The following is an 18,016-nucleotide window of genomic DNA, read 5'->3' on the forward strand; positions in this document are numbered from 1 at the left end:
GAGTCTAACCTGAGATCCCAGGCTGTTAGCCACTCTCGTGTACTGCCTCACAGTATTAATCACAGTGGATGCCATTACCCAGTGCCGTCTTTTTTCCTATGTATCCAGCCATGATTGACTGGAAATCATATGCCAGACTGATTTTATGCCATCTACCACTGGTAGCTCTTTTCTGATGAGTTCTTTTTTAAAGAAAATATTTTTTTTAATTGTAGTACCGCTTGAATCATTTTTTTTTAAAGATTCTTTTTTCAATTATATTTAAGTAATCTTTACACCGAACATGGGCTTGAATTCACAACCTCGAGATCAAGAGTTGCATGCTCTTTGAGCCAGGGGGTTGCCCCTACTTGAATCATTTTTAAGTGTACAGTTCAGTGGCATTAAGTATATTCAGAGTATCATGTAACCATTTCTGATAGGTTCTTCAGTGAGCTCAGTAGCTGTGCACATTGCTTGAAGAAAGTCATTTTTTGTGTTTTTCTCTGAACAAGACTTGATAAGGGCAAGACCTTGCTCTCTTATATTCCAATCCATTGCTCAATGTCAAATTCAAAAAGCTAAAGCACTTTTTCTTTCTACTTGCTTCTTTTTGTTAGCAAAAAGGACCTAGTTGAATGTGTACATTCCATCCACAGTCCTCTTTTCCCTTCCCCATTCTTCATTGACTGTCACTGTCCTGAAAGCTACATCTGGAACCTAGCTCTGAGGCAGGACCTCTGCTCTAGGTCAAGCTAGCATTTTGTTAAGAGGAATAAGATTTTGTTATCTCTGTTACCCACTCATGAAACATTCTGTGGGGATTTTGAAGGGTTTTGGTGTAATCTTTATTCCCCAGCATCCATCTGTCTGTCTGTCTGTCTATCTATCTATCTATCTATCTATCTATCTATCTATCTATCTATCATCTATCTTTCTTCTTTCTTTCTTTCTTTCTTTCTTTCTTTCTTTCTTTCTTTCTTTCAGAAAGAGAGCGCACTCAAGCAGGATGAGGGGATGGGGCTGAGGGAGGGCAGAGAGAGAATCTCAAGCGGGCTCCACGCTTGGTGCAGAGCCTGATGTGAGGCTCAATCTCATGATCCTGAGATCGTGACTTTAGCTAAATTTAAGAGTCAGACGCTTAACTGACTGAGCCACCCAGGCACCCTATTCAGTATTTTCCATGTGTATTTTATTTATTTATTTATTTATTTATTTTAAAGATTTCATTTATTTGAGAGAAAGTTTGGGGGAAAGCAAGAGTGCATGAGCAGAGGGAGGGAAAGGGAGAGAGAATCCCAAGTAGGCTCCATGCCCAGGGCAGAGCCCAACGTCACCACCCCAAGACCACGACCCGAGCTAAAACCAGGAGTCAGATGCTCAACCAACTGAGCCACTCAGGTGCCCTGACCGAAGTTCTTTTATTGGGGGTTCTAAAATATACATGGGGGGTGCCTGTGCTGGACATGGAGCCTGCTTAATGTTCTCTCCCTCTGCCCCTCCCCAACCCTCTCTCTCCATCTCATTTAAAAAAAAAGGAAAAAAAAGAACCTGGGTCTGTTTTATTTCCTCTGGACTGCAAAACTTTTACCCTCAACCCTTCTTAGATGACTGTGTTAGAGAAGTCCCCTCATCCTAGAACTGATAGTATGCCCTGTAGCCTAAGAATCCTCATTGGAGTAAGCCTACGAGCAGATCTTACTTGTGGGTAGTTCCTGTAATAAGCTCACAGGATTCTGGGCAATTGGCACAGAGCCTATCTTGCTTTTCATCTCTCTGTTCACCATAGCTGGCTCCCACTGGAAGCACTTCCCTCCTCAACTCCATGGCTGTCATCCAGAATCCTGTGAAGGTCTGTGATCAGGTATTTGCCCTGATTGAAAACCTCACTCACCAGATCCGGGAACGGATGCAGGACCCGAAGTCTGTAGGTAGGTATGAATAGTACTATCTTCCCTTCAAGGTTTCAGGTATGGATGGGTTCCTCAGACACTCCTGTGTCGTCTCCGAAATGTCTGAGACAAGGCATTCTCATCCGCCTGATTCTATTGCAGATTTGTTAGGGTCTTTTGTTAGAGATAAATTCTTCGGTTCTTTCTGACTGTCCATCTTCCTTCCAGACTTGCAACTCTACCACAGTGAGACACTAGAGCTCATGCTACAGCGTTGGAGCAAACTGGAGCGTGACTTTCGACAGAAGAGTGGGCGCTATGATATCAGTAAGATCCCTGACATCTATGACTGTGTGAAGTATGATGTGCAGCACAATGGGAGTCTGGGACTTCAAGGCACAGCAGAGTTGCTACGTCTCTCTAAGGCATTGGCTGATGTGGTCATTCCCCAGGTGTGTCTCATAGCCTAGGGGTATGGGCACTGGGAGAGGAAGGGGAGAAAAGCAGAAAGGAGGGATGGTGTGGGAACCAGGGGAAGGAAACTTAGAGAAAGAATAAGCTGAGTTGCTATAATTCTCAGGCTCTGCTCTGGCTCTGAGTAAGTGCAAGAGGCTAACTGAGGAGAAACTTGGAAAGGGGGAATATGGTGGATATGCAAGAAGCCCTAGACCTGAGGTGAAGAAAAACATCATCTTGGGCCTAGGAGTATGAGGCAAGAGGGAAACAAGGTTCACTGACGTACTTATTCCTGGCCTGTGGCCCCTAGGAGTACGGGATCAGTCGGGAGGAGAAACTGGAAATTGCTGTGGGCTTCTGTCTTCCACTGTTGCGGAAGATACTACTTGACCTGCAGAGAACCCACGAGGATGAGTCTGTCAACAAGCTGCATCCCCTGTGAGGGAGGGCTGGGAGGGGTGCTGGATGGGGGGAGGGGCATGTCGGGGAGCCCTTGGGGGAATTCAGGCAGGGACAGCTTGGGGAACTTAGAAGGGATGGGGGGGGAAGGAGAGAAGTGTTTGAAATGAGAGGAAGGAATTCGTGGAGGGGTGGGAAGAGGATTATGTGACAGTGTGTATGACTTAACTCTTATCCTAGGTACTCCCGAGGGGTGCTCTCCCCAGGCCGCCATGTTCGAACACGTCTCTATTTCACCAGTGAAAGCCACGTCCACTCCCTACTCAGTGTCTTCCGTTATGGGGGACTTCTTGATGTAAGGATCATGTTCAACCTATGAACATTTTTTCCCCAGCATTTTTTTACTCTCCTCCTCATGTTTCTTTTTTCAGTGTAAACTTCCTGCATTCTCGTTGTCTCCCTGCCCCTTCCCTGACTCCCTTGTCCTTGGGCATTAATTTTCCTCTTATATTCTGTAGGAGACCCAGGATGCACAATGGCAGAGAGCTTTGGCTTATCTCAGTGCCATCTCAGAGCTCAACTATATGACCCAGATTGTCATCATGCTGTATGAGGACAACACACGGGTGAGGAGCTAACAGGGTGGGGTGAGGAGGGTGCCCTTTCTTTCTCCTCCTTCCCATTCTAGAAAGAAACTTTCATTTATAATTTGTAGGTGTGATATCCAAGCACAGCATGTCACAGAGAGGAGCCTGGAGCTTCCTACAGGAACAGAAAAAGTGTTTTGGGATAGTGTTGAGCCAGAGAGATACCATAGAACATAACTCTGCATTAGGGAGCGTATAGAATTTGAGATGATGTTATAAGGAGTCTTTTTCTCTCAAATATTGTTATACCTTTTTCATCTGGCTCCACAAAGATATGTGTGGTGTAGTATGTATGTATGTTGTATGTATGTATTAAGTGTGCTGCTGTATGTACTGTAGCTTAACTGAATTACTGTGGGAGATGGATGGAAAGAGTTGTGGAACTGGGGGTTAGAAAGCCACGTGGTGGTGGATCTCAAATGCTGGGGGTGAGGGAATGAGGATCCTTTAATACTTGACTATAGTTAAGGGGGAGCTATAATAGATCAGCGCCAGAGTGGAGTAAGATACTGAAGCCTCACCCCTGGGAGGCTGTATCCTGAGTTCCTCTCTGTTGTCCCTGGTGGTCTTCCACCACCATATCCAACTTTTCTCACTGCCCCTTCATCTGTTGATGCCCATAGGATCCCTTATCAGAGGAGCGGTTCCATGTGGAGCTACACTTCAGCCCTGGAGTGAAAGGTGTTGAGGAAGAAGGCAGTGCCCCAGCTGGCTGTGGATTCCGTCCAGCTTCTTCTGAGGTGGGTCCAAGCGCTGGGATTTCAGATTAGAGGCTTTAGGAACCAAGTGATGGGAAACTTAGAAATAGTATAGGGAGGTAAAAGGATTGGGGAGTCTGGGATTAGGAGGCTGGAGGCCATTAACACCTTTCTGATCTGTGCCTGTTGGTGGGTAGAACGAAGAGATGAAAACAGACCAAGGCAGCATGGAGAACCTGTGCCCGGGGAAGGCATCAGATGAACCAGACCGGGCATTGCAGACCTCACCCCAGCCCCCTGAGGGTCCTGGCCTCCCAAGGAGATCACCCCTCATTCGTAACCGAAAAGCCGGCTCCATGGAGGTAATGGGAGGGGCTTGGGAGAAAGAAGTGGTGAAATTGCTCATAGGACAATATCTGAATCCTCTGAATCCCCTTGGGGGATTCTTGGGACCTTAAGCAGAGTCGTCCTGTCCCTGGTGGACATGTTTTACTTAATTTCTCTTCACAGCTGGTCTCCCAATAAAGCTCCTTTAAGCTGGTTGCTACTTCTGAGATTAAAAGAGATGCCAGTGAGAGGTGCCTCGGAGATAGGATTTTAAGAGATGAGATTGAGGAGGAGGCCTCTGGATGGGTTTGAAAAGGCTGTTCTTTAAAAGGAAATATAGTGGAAACAGCGTGAACTCTGGGTTAAACACCCAGTCTGATACTTGAAAGCTGTGTGACCTTGGAAAGGTAACTTCTCCAAGCCTCAGTATTTCATCTGTGAAACACAAGTAATATCTATCATATAGATGCTCAGTAAATAGTTACTGTAATAATAAATCAATAGCTATTAAAGGCCAGGCTCTCTCTCTTTGTTGCCTTGGATAAAAGTTATAGCTCAGACAGGAGCAATTACGTGATGCTTTAATATCATCCTTTTAGGGTTATCTGTGCTCTTCCCAGATAGGGAAGCAAGTCTGGAGGGCTCTCTGTCTTCCCTCTGTTCTGTTGAGGAGGGTTATCAGCCTGGACCTGTGTCTACTATTTTTGGAGTGTATCTCTAGGCCTGGTTGTAGTTCTCTAGCCTAGAAGGAGGAACTATTATAAATGTCACATTGTGTCCAGCTAACTGTGCTGATGTTTTTGTTCAGGTCTTTTTTCTTGGAAAGATTTTTTCCATCTTTGGCTCAATGACACTCTTTTTGACCCCGTGATTCATCCCTGTCTCAGGGACTCTGACTCTCTGCTTTGGATCCTGCTTTGACAGATAAATCTATTCACCTGGCTCTGTACCAGCTCTCCGTCTTAAAGGAATCGGTCTTTCATTTTAGGAATATCTCAGAAGAATCGGTAACTAGCTTACATAGGTTCAACCAGAGGCTTACAGTTCAGATTTTGGAGAAAGCTGAGAAGACAAACTACAGTCTGTTTTGGACTTACTCTTTTCTTCCTGATTATTTTAGAGTAGGTTTGGTGCAATGAATACTCAGAGCTTCTTTAGGAGGGGCATGTATCATTTTCTCTCTGAGGTGTAAGTTAACTTAGTACCGCAGGACACTAGTACCCTGCAGACTCACGCGGAGAGATCAAGTGGACAAGAATGATGTATAATCTCCCATCTGTAAACTGCTTCTCCACATTGAAATGTCTTCCCCATTCACATGGCCTACCAGTCTCTCTGGCACTATTGTGCTTAAACCCTTTTTTTCCTTCTGGTTTAAGCAGTTGAGAGACAAAAGCAGAGCTCTCTGTGTATCATCTCTCAGACTTGATGAGTTGGCTTTTTTCTTTCAGGCCTACAGGAAGCTTCCTGTTGTAATCACGTTTCTTCCGTTTAGTTCCTAGTGTTGCTTATACCATGGCTCATCCAGGATGGTGGTTGCCCAGGATATGCTCCTCACTTTGCAAGAAAATCTTCTCTCTATTCCTTGGTCACACAGCCTTTTAATATTAATATTTCATTTCCTTATTCTATGGGTATAGACTTGGTATTCTTACCTTATCGACTACAACTCTTCCCCCCATCCCTTCTCTTGTCATCGCATATTTTTGGACAGTTTTAGAATACAGAATCTGTGACCTTCATAGCAGCTGTGCCCTAGGTGATCATCCTCTCAGTCCTAGAACTAGCTCTGCCCAATGGGCACTGGGGCTTTTGGGAGCCTGGGAGTTAAAGGAGCTGTGACCGGCTTTCCACCCGGTCTGATTGCAGGTCATGAACATGCAGTGCACGGGGAACCTGGACCTGATCCCCTTGCGGGGGCGGCGTCGCAGGAGGTCAGGAGACCTCCCCAGGCCTTCCCCAGCCATCGGCCTACAGCCCCGGGCTGTGTCCACCACTCACCTGGCATCCTGCACACAGGTGTCCCTCCCTACTTCATCTTCCTTTCTTGCCTCTGTCTTTGCCTTTTGGGACCTACGGACTCAGAACACTATCTGGGGATGGTGGGGTGTGTGTTGGGATTTGTGTGATTAGGCCCTTGTAGCCCTTTTAGAAATCTGTTTCATGTCTCCAGACATGGAGGGGAGGGTTTCTTAGTGGAGATAAGAAACCGAGTGTGGTTGCCATAACCACAGCTGTCCCATGGAAAGAGAAAAGGGTAGCCAGACTTTCCTTCTTATCACAGCTCATTTACTGTGATTGGCTTTCTGAGTCCTGTGGAGTGATAGATAAGATTAAGGAACCCTTCTCTGCTGAGAACTGAGAATGGTTGAATAATGATTTCTCAGATTTGGGATAGAAGGGCTGTGGGGATAGGCATCTTGGAAATACAAGTGCCATCTGGTATATAGGATTTTCTGGACAGTTCCCTCTGCAAAGTACGCTCTCCGTTCCCTTTTCATTCTTTTGCCCCATAAAAATTCTTCGGTTCTTCCAGACTTTCTGACATTGCTTGGCTTTATAGGGGCAGGAATTCAGGACCTGGGTTTTAAACTTCTTGGTTGAGGTGGCAAAATGGTAATATTAGAGTCTTTTTCTCTAGGTGCTTTCTGAGACTTCATCCTCGAGGCCTGGTGGCTACCGGCTCTTTTCATCTGCACGGCCACCAACAGAGATGAAGCAGAGTGGCCTAGGTATGGTTTTCCAGCATTTCACCTGTTGTTGGGAAGGGGTGTTTGTCTGTTCCAGAAGGTTTTATTGTGGGAAACCTTAGTCACAGGCATTGGGGTCATCCAGTCAATGGAATTGTCGGGTGGGGCTAGGGAGGATGAATTGGGAGAAGCCATGTTTAGGTGTGAACTTTGATCCCAGGTGATTGTTTCCATTCTAGGAAGGTGTTTGTCTTTTGGTTGTTTACACCAACCCCCATTTCTCTGGCTCAAGGGCATTTTTCTGGCTTCCCCTCTCATTCCTTATCTGTCCTCCCGGTCTAGCCCAGACCTTAAGGGACCATGGAGACTCTGATACTTCAGAGTTACCAGAGACAAAACTATAAATAGAGGTACTTGTGACCTCCTCATAAGTGTCCTGTTCCTCATTTGGAGAACTTGTGCCATGTCTTCCTCTGAGACCTATGTTTATTGTATCCCTGCTCTGGCCCCTCCTACCTCCATACCCTCTCCTTCATCCTCTCCTAATTCTGTAATTTTTTTTCCTTCCTTCCTGAAATTTGAGGGACATATCTGAGACTGGTGTAGTGGCAGAGGCTTCTCTCAGGACTTTGAGGGAATGTCTCTTGATTTTTTTGATTCCTGGAGAGGGGTGGAGAACATCATTCAACCTTTCCTAAGAACACAGACTGCAGGAAGGACCAAGCCTCAGAGGGTATTGTATTCTTTGGTGGTGGGGAGTGGTCCTCGGGAGGGGCTGTCTTTGAATACAGGGCCTTGTGAGCCAGTAAGTAAAACTGGCAATTAGAGACAATTGTGTGGGGTCTGGACTTGGTTCTCTGGCTTCTATCTTGTCCTCTTATTCTCTCCATTTAGCTCCTTTCATTTTGCTATTACTTTTGTTCTTGACACCCCATTTCTTGGCTACAAAATGGTTAGCTTTTGGACCAGCAAGGGGGAAAAAGGTCTTGACAACTTTCCTGGCTAATTTTATGGAAGTAGGTTGCCTTCTAGATCCCTGAAATGAGGTAGATGGAATGGGGCATGAAAAATAAATGACAAATGTATAGATCTGTGACATGGACTTCTCTTCCCAGAAGTTTCAGTAAAGAATCGGTTTCAGGTAAGCTAGAAAGGAGGATAGTTGTGCCTAGCCCAGTTAAGTGGGAATGCTGTCAAGAACAAGACAGAAGTATGAATGTGGGACTGGCTGACAGATGGTGGTGGTAAGGTCAACACTACCCTCTGAGATGATCCTAGGACTGGACAGGGCAGGATTGGCAGGACTGCACCAGAAAATGATTTAGTGAAGGAAGTAAATGTAGAACAAAGCTCAGGTGGTCTGGGATAAAGCCAGCTAGTTTCAGCTTCTCTGAAGAAAAGTAGACATATTTAACAGCCTTTATTACTCTGGAACCCCATTCTAGAGCCTTTCTTCACATGAAAGGTAGGAAAAGTTGCTGCATAGAGCAGCAGTCTTGAATTCCAGATTATTAGCCATCTGAGCTTTCTTGATTTCTATAGTGACCTTGAAATGCTGGGACCCCTGAAACCATGGCCCTTTCTTTGTGGGCTCAGAGGAAGTTGACCTTTTTTCCATTCTGTCCATCTCTGCTATGTTAAGTTCCCAAGCCAAACCCAGGTCCTTGGCTAAGATGGATTTGGGAGTAGAGAGCCAAATCCCATAAACTTGGGTATCAATCTTGTCTCTTCCCTCCCACTCCATCCTCGTGAGCTATAGTAAGAGAGGGGACTATAGAGTCCCAAACCTATTCTCAGTCGTATTTCGAACATTGACTGGTTTATTTGCTGAGATTTTTAAAGTTTTATTTACTACTGTCATTGGCAATAGAGTTCCCTTTGCTTTCTTCAAACTTTTATGTGTAGGCATCTGGCTTTGAGCATAGGGCTTATAAGGCAACTTTTGAAAGCAGAAAAAACATGGCTTTTTTTTGTTTCCTGTTTCCTAGGTCCTCCTTCTTAATAGGGTCCTCAGCACATAGTAGGCATGCCGTCCATGTAATCACCTGAGTCTTCACATGTCTTTCAATTTGTGTCCGTCTTCACTTCAGAAACAATGCTCTGTTTATTCTTGACAAAAAAAATAATTATTTCTTTTCTAACTGAACACAATTGGTCTTCAGAATCAGAAGACCTGGATTCCAGTCTAGTTTAGCTTCTAACAAACTATATGACCTTGAGCAAACGAGATCCCCTTTTGAATCTCAGTTTCTTTACCTCTAAAATGAGAAGATTGTACTAGATGATCTTTGAGTCCCTTCTAGCTTTAAAAATTCAGTGAGTTTCATACTTCTTTTCTTGGGAAAAGTGAAAAAGGCCTAAAGAGAGGTAGAAGGAAGGGAACGTTGGATTAAAGGCTTAGGAGGAAATGAAGGAACTTAGGAGGAATTGGAACTTAGGTGAACTTGGAATTTGACCTGAGTGCTCAAAACCTAGTCTCTAGTTTCAATCAAAGTTTTTTCCTTTTAAGTCTATAAGGGACTATATTTCTGGGTTCTTCGAACTAGGTATCTAGGGTAAGGAGCACTGAATTAAATCTAGTGAGATCTGGAGAAATCTACCTATTCTTTTAATTCCTAAAATGTACCTGGAGAGCATAGTCTACCCCTTTCAGTAACTTTGAGTCCCCTAATATGACTAACCCTGTATTTGTAGTGGCCTCTTGAACCTGCCATGTAGATCTTCAGCAAAATCCCTACCTTGCTTGCCCAGTGTAGCTGTGGACAATAGTGAAATCTGTTTGTGGTTATGTGTAGTGGCCACATAGTGGTGGCTCTGAGTGACTATGTGTGTGTGTCTTCACGTTGTCATGTGAAGTTATATATACTTCTGTGTGGTAATTGCAGCTTTGTGTGGCTACTAATGCACTCCCGGCCTTGCAGGCTCACAGTGCACAGGGCTGTTCAGCACCACAGTGCTGGGCGGCTCTTCCAGCGCCCCGAATCTTCAGGACTACGCCCGCAGCCATGGCAAAAAGCTACCACCTGCCAGTCTGAAGCACCGAGATGGTATGTGGGTGGGTTTTGGGGGGCAACTCATTTCTTCATTTGTCCCCTAGCACAGACACAGCTCAAGAACCATTTATACTTAAGATGGCACTGACACTGGCCTTACAACAAGTTTGCTTCATCAGTTATAGAGGGGAGAAGAAACCTAGACCCATCCACGCCTCCATTTGCATTCCCTCTCAATGCAATAAATACTACTTATTTATGCTTATCCCTTCATGATCTCCCACATACAGCCCTGCTACATCAATTTACTCCACCTTTATATTCTTTCCTGGATTCTGGCCTGTAGGAGTAAGGACCAAGGAGGATGATCCATGGTCAGGAAAAATGCAGTGGAGTCTTGATTCAAATCTAGGAAATCAGGGATGGGGAAGTTGCTCAGCCAAGGCAGGAAAGATGATATGGAAAGAGACTGGGGGAAGGGATGAAAGGTTTTACACAGATTTTATTTCCAAATGACGAGAAAGAGGATGTGGTGGTGAAATTAGGGTTGTTTGTGGGGCTATATTGTGGTAGAGATGACACATAGATTCCTACAAGGAGATTATACCAAAGGAGAAGACTGAAATGTGATAGTCAGGAATCTAAGGGGGGGTGGGAGCAGGTCATACACTAACTGTAAAGAACAGAGTATATTGTGGGCAAATTCCAGAGTAGAGGGTGGGGACAGGGGTGGGTATAATCCCCATGATGTCTTTTCTCCCCAGAGCTCTTGTTTGTCCCGGCCGTAAAACGATTTTCTGTGTCGTTTGCAAAGCATCCGACTAACGGTACGTTTGCTTCTGACTCAACGTCATTCCCCCTCATCATGTCACCTCCAGACACTTAACCTCTGAGTTCTGACACTGACTTTGCCTCCGCCTTCCACTGTGTTCACAACGTGCTGTCTCCGAATGAACCACTCACTAAGTGTCCCTTTTGGGGCATACCCTTTGTTGTGACAAACTTTAGTCTTGGCTGCAGCCTCGCTGCCCTATCTGTGTGGCAACTCAGGGACTTATGTCCATGGTCACCATCATCACCATTCTGTCACTTTTTTCAGCATCATCCCCAAAATATTAATTAAACCATTCCTTTTCCCATCACATGACTGCTGGGTTTTGTACAAACATAATAGTGGTCCTCTTTCTTAGGAATAGAATAGTATTTCCTGTATCATCTCCATGTCTTCTCCCCACCCCCCACTCCTTAGCTTATACAATTTTGATCTTCCTGTTTTTTCTCCAACTCTTTGTTGGAGTAAATGACTAATTTGTTTCCCTTATGGAGCAATGCTGCTGCAGTTCCCGGTTCCCAAGCATACCCCTAAGGGTACTGGTCTTGAGTTTATAGTTTTCCATCACCATATTCCTATCTCCTATCATTGTGTGTACTTTATGTGGCTCTTGTGCTCCTGACATCTGCTTTATGTTACTACTAACTTAGAGCCTGGGCCTCGAAAACAGGAGCCCAGATTGATTTGGGATAAAGAGAGAAAGATGGGAGTAGGAGGCATTGGGTAAAGGAAAAGGGATCGTACCTTGAATTATACAGCGTGAGTTACCAGTTTCCCTGTAGCCACAGCCTACCTAAGACACCACTATCTCAGAGTAGCTTGAAGTGGAAATTGAGCTGTCTCCTGGGAATTCTGGGGGAGCTTAAGAATGAATAATATTTTGAAAATATTGAAGAACTGGTCTGGCCATACTAAGGTGGGAGAGTTTAGAGATCTGTGTAAACCAAAACCTGAAGGGCAGTGTTCTCTTTGTAGGGCATGGCAGGGGAACCCAGGGCTTACTCCCTGTTTTATCCTTTATATTCTTAATTTCTCTCTGCCTTGTATCTTGTTTTCAATGTAAATCCAGTTTTCTTAGACATGGTTTTCTTCTGTCCAAGCATTAATTCTCTCCAAAGGAAGTAAAATTAGCCTGGCTTCCTGACTGGGAGAAACTCCTTACCCAATGGCAGCTGCTAGGTTTTAGCCCAATCAGACCATACCTCTTCACTAGGCACTGTTGAAATTTCCCTAGGTTGGCTAACCCCACCCTCACCCCAGCTCCCATTTGTCCCTGTGATAGGAGCTTCTCTTTCAGAGTGGCATGGCTGTGCCTACATTTAGTTTCAAATTCTTCTGGCCTTCCTGTGCCACAGTCATCTGCAGAGGAGAACCTCATGCACCAGTCCCAGCCCTACAGCCTGGGACTTGGACTTAGGAGTTGCATTACTTAGAATATACAATATAGTACTGGAACTCAGAGTTAAATCACTGATCTGCTAGTTCTTAGGCTTCGTGAGAAAAGATCCAGATCCATAAAACAGATCCTCAAACCTACATATCTCTAGTTCCCTGACACCTTGATTAGCAGCCTCACCAGTTGAAAAAGAGATGAATTATTTCTACCAAAGGGAAGAGAAGAAGAAAGACCTAGATAATTCAGTAGAGTACAGGAGAGTAAATTCAAGATCTCCTCCGACACCCTGCACACTTCGTCAGGGGTCTTCTGGCCATTGTTCTTCTTGTACTTGAGTTTGGAAGCTAAAGTGCTTGAGAAGCCAGAATCTGGGATCTCCCTGTTGGTATCAGGAGAAATTTGGAGCTATTATGTCTCTTGCTGAAGATTACCTAGATTTAATTTGTCCCTCAGGACAATACGAGAGCTCTATCCCATGGTCAAATCTTGTTTGACTGACCTAGCAGTTACAGAATGGATGCTCTGTCTACAATTGCCAATGGCAGATTAGTTACAACAATATGCACTCTACTGTCCCATCATCACCATCTCTTGGCTGTGATGTCTCGCTCTGAAATAGCAGCTGGAAAACCTGGACCTAGCTTTGGAAAGGAGGCAAGGCAGTGCTGTCTCCTTACCTTAATGAGAGAACATCTCTCAGCCATCCCTTCCGCATATTCCTAATAATCTTCTGTCACATCTCGTGACTACACTGAGTATACAAGTATGGCCCATTACTAAACTGCACGCTGAACTCACCAAAGTAAACTAACATAGTGGGAAAGAGACTGTGGTTCACCCTCATCTGGAATGTTAGAGTACCCATTGGATTTACCAAGCCCATTATTTTCTAGGGTACAGTTAGTGCCTGGGTAGAGCTGAAACCTCTCCTGACTTTGAGACTGAGGTCTCTGGAAACCATAGTCTCATAAGATCACTCTGTGGAACCACTTCTGGCCTGGGAGTTCTGAGCAGTCATCTTTAGCTACCTGACTTACCTTCTCTATACCAGTATCGTGTCATCAGGTGTTAAGACCCATACTTTTTACCTAGGATCTTTTCCTTACTGGTTTCTTCTATGCCCCTTTCCACATGCCTTTCACTGCCTTCAATGGTTTGCAGTTGAATTGCATATATCTACAAAGCTTGCCAAGCAGCTAAAATTATAAGTGGTTCAGGATTGAAGCTTTTCCACTCACCAGCTGAACAAAGTTAGACTCACCAGCAGTGGGAAGAAAATACAAAATTATCTAACTTCTTTTGGCTTCAGTAATGGATACAGAGTCCCCTGAATCCTGAGATTTATGCCAGCATTTCTTTAAAATCTGTATATTTGGACAAGAGTAAAGGCTGATTAGTCAGCATCGTCATTTTCACATATTGATTCTGTTTTTTACATACTCTGTTTTAAAGGACCTTTATACCTGGTGTCCTGTCAATCTCCTTTGCCATCTGCCTAACACCAGCCCTGTTTGTGGCTATTTTAGAGTCTGGTCCAGAAGGCCTGGCCTGAGCCTTTAGGAGCCTTTTTAGCTTCAGACTTTGCCTTAATACCCTATACAATTCTTGACCCTCTTCTCTAAGTGACTTTGAATCTTTGCGTCTCTATACCAACTTTGTAGATACATTCGTCTGTGAAGCAGGCCCTAAGTAGAGTTTGTCCAGGAATGAACAGGGACACTAGAACTCTAATCAAGACTCCAGCCACAAAACTGCCAGCTTACCCCCATTTAGAATGATGTGATTGCTGTCTGTAAGCACCGATTTAATTATGCCCAATGGAAGAGGGGAGGGCCTTGCTGTATGATGAAGCCTCACTAGCCCCTTCTTTTAGACTCAGTGTGATGCCAACACTCTTCTTTCCTGCAAGAGATATCCAGTTGTTCTGACCATCTCTGCTTCTCTCTTAGCTCACCTTGGAGCTGAGTGGCCCCACCTCCCAGTAATGCTTGTGCCACTCAGTGCCCCCCTCATTGTCTCTCCCTCTTCTCTTTCTTTATCTTTGTGCTTCCTGCCGTGGTCCCCCCCATCCCCTCCAGAGCTGCTGGATGACCAGCACCCTGTGGTCCGGTTGCTGCGCAGTTTTTCCTCTGACTGTCCAGGGGGCCGGCCAGTTTCCTTGGATGCCACGCTGGCGCATCACCTGCACCAGTGCTCCTACCACCTGCGCCTCTTCCGGAACTGGCTGCGCTCAGGCCAGGATGATCCCGAGTGCCTCTACGGTACCCCCTGCCACCAAGCTGGCTGCTGCCACTACCCTGGCTGGGCCTGACTGCTTTGCTTATTGCACTTCTGGCAGGAGAGTCCACCTGTTCCTTTCTCCTGTTTACCCTAAGGTTATGTGACTTGCATTTAGTTGCTTGGATGTGGGATTGGAGCCAGACTGCCTGGTAGCTGTAGCATTGGCTGCTCATCCCCTTACTGTTCCCCTTCCTTACTGCCTCCTAATGTTACCCATTCCCAGTTCTATTCAGTATAGGAGTGGTCTCTTGCCCTGAAATCTGTTCTTGTCTCTATAACCCTCTGCTACTACCATCCTCAAATGCAAACGTTTTTCTAGCCACTCTGAGGAGCTAGAGACTGTACTTCTCCTATGCTCCTGCCACAAAGAGTACAGGGGGAAATTGAGGCACAAAGGTCTTAATTGAATCTTTGAAGCAAAGAAGGGCCAGAGTTAGAAGATGGTCAGGTATAATCCTTTTGAATTACAGGTTTTAGTCATTAGTGAACAGGAGGCTATGTCTTACATAGATATTGCTGTCCTGCCTACTCTTAAGTTCTTTAAAGAGTTATAGAGAGACATAAGAAAGATTGGGGGCTGAAAAAATGCTTGGGATATGTGCTTCTTGATCCTCCAATGGGAGACATTTTTGTTCATCAATAGGCCCTGGGATTAGGGTTATATATTTAGGTTTACCCTTTACCTTAACCAGACTGGTGAACCTACATTGGAATTGTTGGGTTCAGACAGAGAATCAGTATTTATTCTTCTTCCTAGGGATTTGCCTCATTTTCCTGATGGAATAGAGAAATCCTAACAAGTCTGGGGTTTTCCAGTGAGAGCAGAAAGGAGAAGCTTTGATGTGATGGAAATGACCAAGAAAGAACTTCCATCCCCCAGCCTGTTCATGCATGTGGTTTTCCTTGGCTGAGCTTCATGTGTATTGCATGCACTCCAGCTTGCTTCCAGATATTCTAGCCTTTCTACCCATATCCTAAATCTGCATGAATCCTTCTTCAGATTCCATGCCCTCCTCCTTTATCCGGTTCTCTTTACATGATCCCTGAAATCTCCTGTTTCTTCCCAGCTCCATGACCTCCCTACCTCATTTAGACCTTCAATTTCACCCCTTACCTCTGGACTTCTGTTTTAGTATATGTGCTGCCAAAGCGAGCACTGGACTTTGGTTTTATTCCCCTAGAAAGAGCAAGAAAATGTAGGTGCTTACCCTATTGGAATTCTGTTGATTTTTCTGTGGGTTATTGCAGGCTCTCCATGGGTAGGATGACAGGTGATTTGATTCACTTGGAGACCTTAGCAGGTAGACTTCTTAGGAAATCTGGAGGTGAGAAACAGACACCTGTAGGGGCTCTAAAGAGTTCCCTCTCCTGAGATCTTGGATACCCCATACTCCAAAAGCCACGACTTTCCTGATGGCTCTCAGGGACTCCATGCTTCCTTGGACAATTGGGGTATATCTGGCAGGAATAACATTGACTTTGCCCATTTCTTTTCTAACAGGATTTGAAGGGTGTTCCATGGTGCCTACCATCTACCCCCTGGAAACACTGCATAATGCCCTTTCCCTGCGTCAAGTGAGTGAATTCCTGAGTAGAGTCTGCCAGCGCCATACTGATGCCCAAGCACAGGCATCTGCAGGTATGGAGAATACTCTTATCTTGTACCCTGTCTCTGTCCCTACTCCTATCCTTCCTAGAATGTGAGTAATAAATTAAATGAATTATATAAATTAAATATGTAATAAATTAAATAAATTAAAGTAAATAAGTTAAATTTGGAGATAGGCACTCCAAAAAGACACAAAAGTAGACTTGAAAATTGTTTAATTGCATAGGCCAATTCAACATCCTAACTTCCCAAGTTAATTTATAAATTTAATGTGATTCTAATAAAAATGCTGATGTTTTTCTAAAGTCAGACAAATTGATTCTGAAGTTGTCACAGAAAAATAAACAAGCAAGAGTAGCCAAAGAACACCCTGAAAATAGTAATGAAAAGTTGTTGTTTTTTTTAAAAGATTTATGTATTCATTTGGGAGAGAGTGAGAGAGAGCGCGTGTGTGCACCTGAGTGGGGCGGGGTTGGGGGGTGGCGGAGGGACAGGGAAAAGCAGGCTCCCTGCTGAGCAGAGAGTCTCATGTGGGGCCTGATCCCAGGACCCTGGGATCATGACCTGAGCCGAAGGCAGGCACCTAACTGACTGAGCTACCCAGGCACCCCAGAGTAATGAAAAGTTACTAGCCCTATCAGATTTTACAACATTGCATAAAACTTCTATAACGAAAACACTGTTGTATTCAACAGTTGACCAGTCAAACAAAATAGAAAATTTAGAAATGGATGGAAGTTAGCATTTCAAAATATTGGAGGAAAGACAGACTTTTTAAAAAATTTTTTTAGGAATAAAGTACAAATAGAGCTGAGGTGTATCTTTTTTGTTTTAAAGATTTTATTTATTCATTTGAGAGAGACAAAGAACAAGCGGGGGAGAGGCAGAGGGAGACTGAGAAACAAACTCCCTGCTGAGCTGGGAGCCTGATGCAGGGTTCTATCCCAGCACCTGGAGATCATGACCTGAGCCAAAGGCAGATGCTTAACCATCTGAGCTACCCAGGCGCCCCCAGACTTTTTTTTTTTTTAATTTAATTTATTTATTTGAGAGAGAGAGAGCGAGCAAGCATGAGGGGCAGACGGCAAAGGAGAAGCAGGCTCCCTGCTGAGCAGAAAGCCCCATGCTGGGCTTGATCCCAGGACCCTGAGATCATGACCCGAGCTGAAGGCAGACACTTAACCAACTGAGCTACCCAGGTGCCGCAAGATACACTTTTTAATAAATGAAGTTGGCACAACTGAGTAGTCATTTGAGAAAAATTAAAGTTGAATTCATACTTCATGCTATATACCAAGATAAATTCCATATAGTTCAGAAATCTAAATGTAAAAATTAAGCAATAGGTTGTTCCAAGGGCTTGTCCTTCCACAAAGAATCAGCTTTGTCAGAAACTCTGGAAAATAATCAAAATCTTGCAGCAACCAGGAAAATGCTAAATCAAGAAAGAAGCAACCTAAGAGTGGTAGGAAGCTTCCCATCATTTTACTATCTCTCTTTTTTTTTTTTTTTTAAAGATTTATTTATTTATTTGACAGGGACAGCCGGCAAGAGAGGGAACACAGCAGGGGAGTGGGAGAAGAAGAAGCAGGCTCACAGTGGAGGAGCCTGATGTGGGGCTTGATCCCGGAACGCCAGGATCACACCCTGAGCCAAAGGCAGACGCTTATCGACTGCGCCACCCAGGCGCCCCCATTTTACTATCTCTTATCCTACCCTCTCCCCAACCTCAGCAGTGGTCTTAAAGATGACAGGGCCATATTCTCAGTGTGGAACTCTGGTCCCTAGTCCAAAGGGAGCAGAACATACTTTATTCTC

General features: G+C 44.7%; 1 protein-coding gene across 12 annotated transcripts in view; it reads left to right on the forward strand.

The window, feature by feature from the left end:
* PPIP5K1 (diphosphoinositol pentakisphosphate kinase 1) overlaps window positions 1-18,016 on the forward strand; it is a 46,412-nt gene that overhangs the window by 12,172 nt on the left and 16,224 nt on the right. For 4 of the 12 annotated variants that reach the window (XM_011227376.3, XM_034661050.1, XM_019801699.2 and 1 more), the window contains 12 exons: window positions 1,769-1,910; window positions 2,100-2,323; window positions 2,638-2,765; window positions 2,967-3,081; window positions 3,245-3,352; window positions 3,997-4,113; window positions 4,269-4,433; window positions 6,268-6,417; window positions 7,040-7,130; window positions 10,010-10,135; window positions 10,846-10,908; window positions 16,091-16,228. In XM_011227376.3, coding sequence (XP_011225678.1) covers window positions 1,769-1,910; window positions 2,100-2,323; window positions 2,638-2,765; window positions 2,967-3,081; window positions 3,245-3,352; window positions 3,997-4,113; window positions 4,269-4,433; window positions 6,268-6,417; window positions 7,040-7,130; window positions 10,010-10,135; window positions 10,846-10,908; window positions 16,091-16,228 — 1,567 coding nt within the window. The remainder of the gene's footprint in view (window positions 1-1,768; window positions 1,911-2,099; window positions 2,324-2,637; window positions 2,766-2,966; window positions 3,082-3,244; window positions 3,353-3,996; window positions 4,114-4,268; window positions 4,434-6,267; window positions 6,418-7,039; window positions 7,131-10,009; window positions 10,136-10,845; window positions 10,909-16,090; window positions 16,229-18,016) is intronic. The other 8 variants (XM_019801706.2, XM_011227388.3, XM_034661051.1 and 5 more) reach the window with 8 other exon arrangements.

This window comes from Ailuropoda melanoleuca, chromosome 5, assembly GCF_002007445.2.
Source record: "Ailuropoda melanoleuca isolate Jingjing chromosome 5, ASM200744v2, whole genome shotgun sequence".
Lineage (NCBI taxonomy): Eukaryota > Metazoa > Chordata > Mammalia > Carnivora > Ursidae > Ailuropoda > Ailuropoda melanoleuca.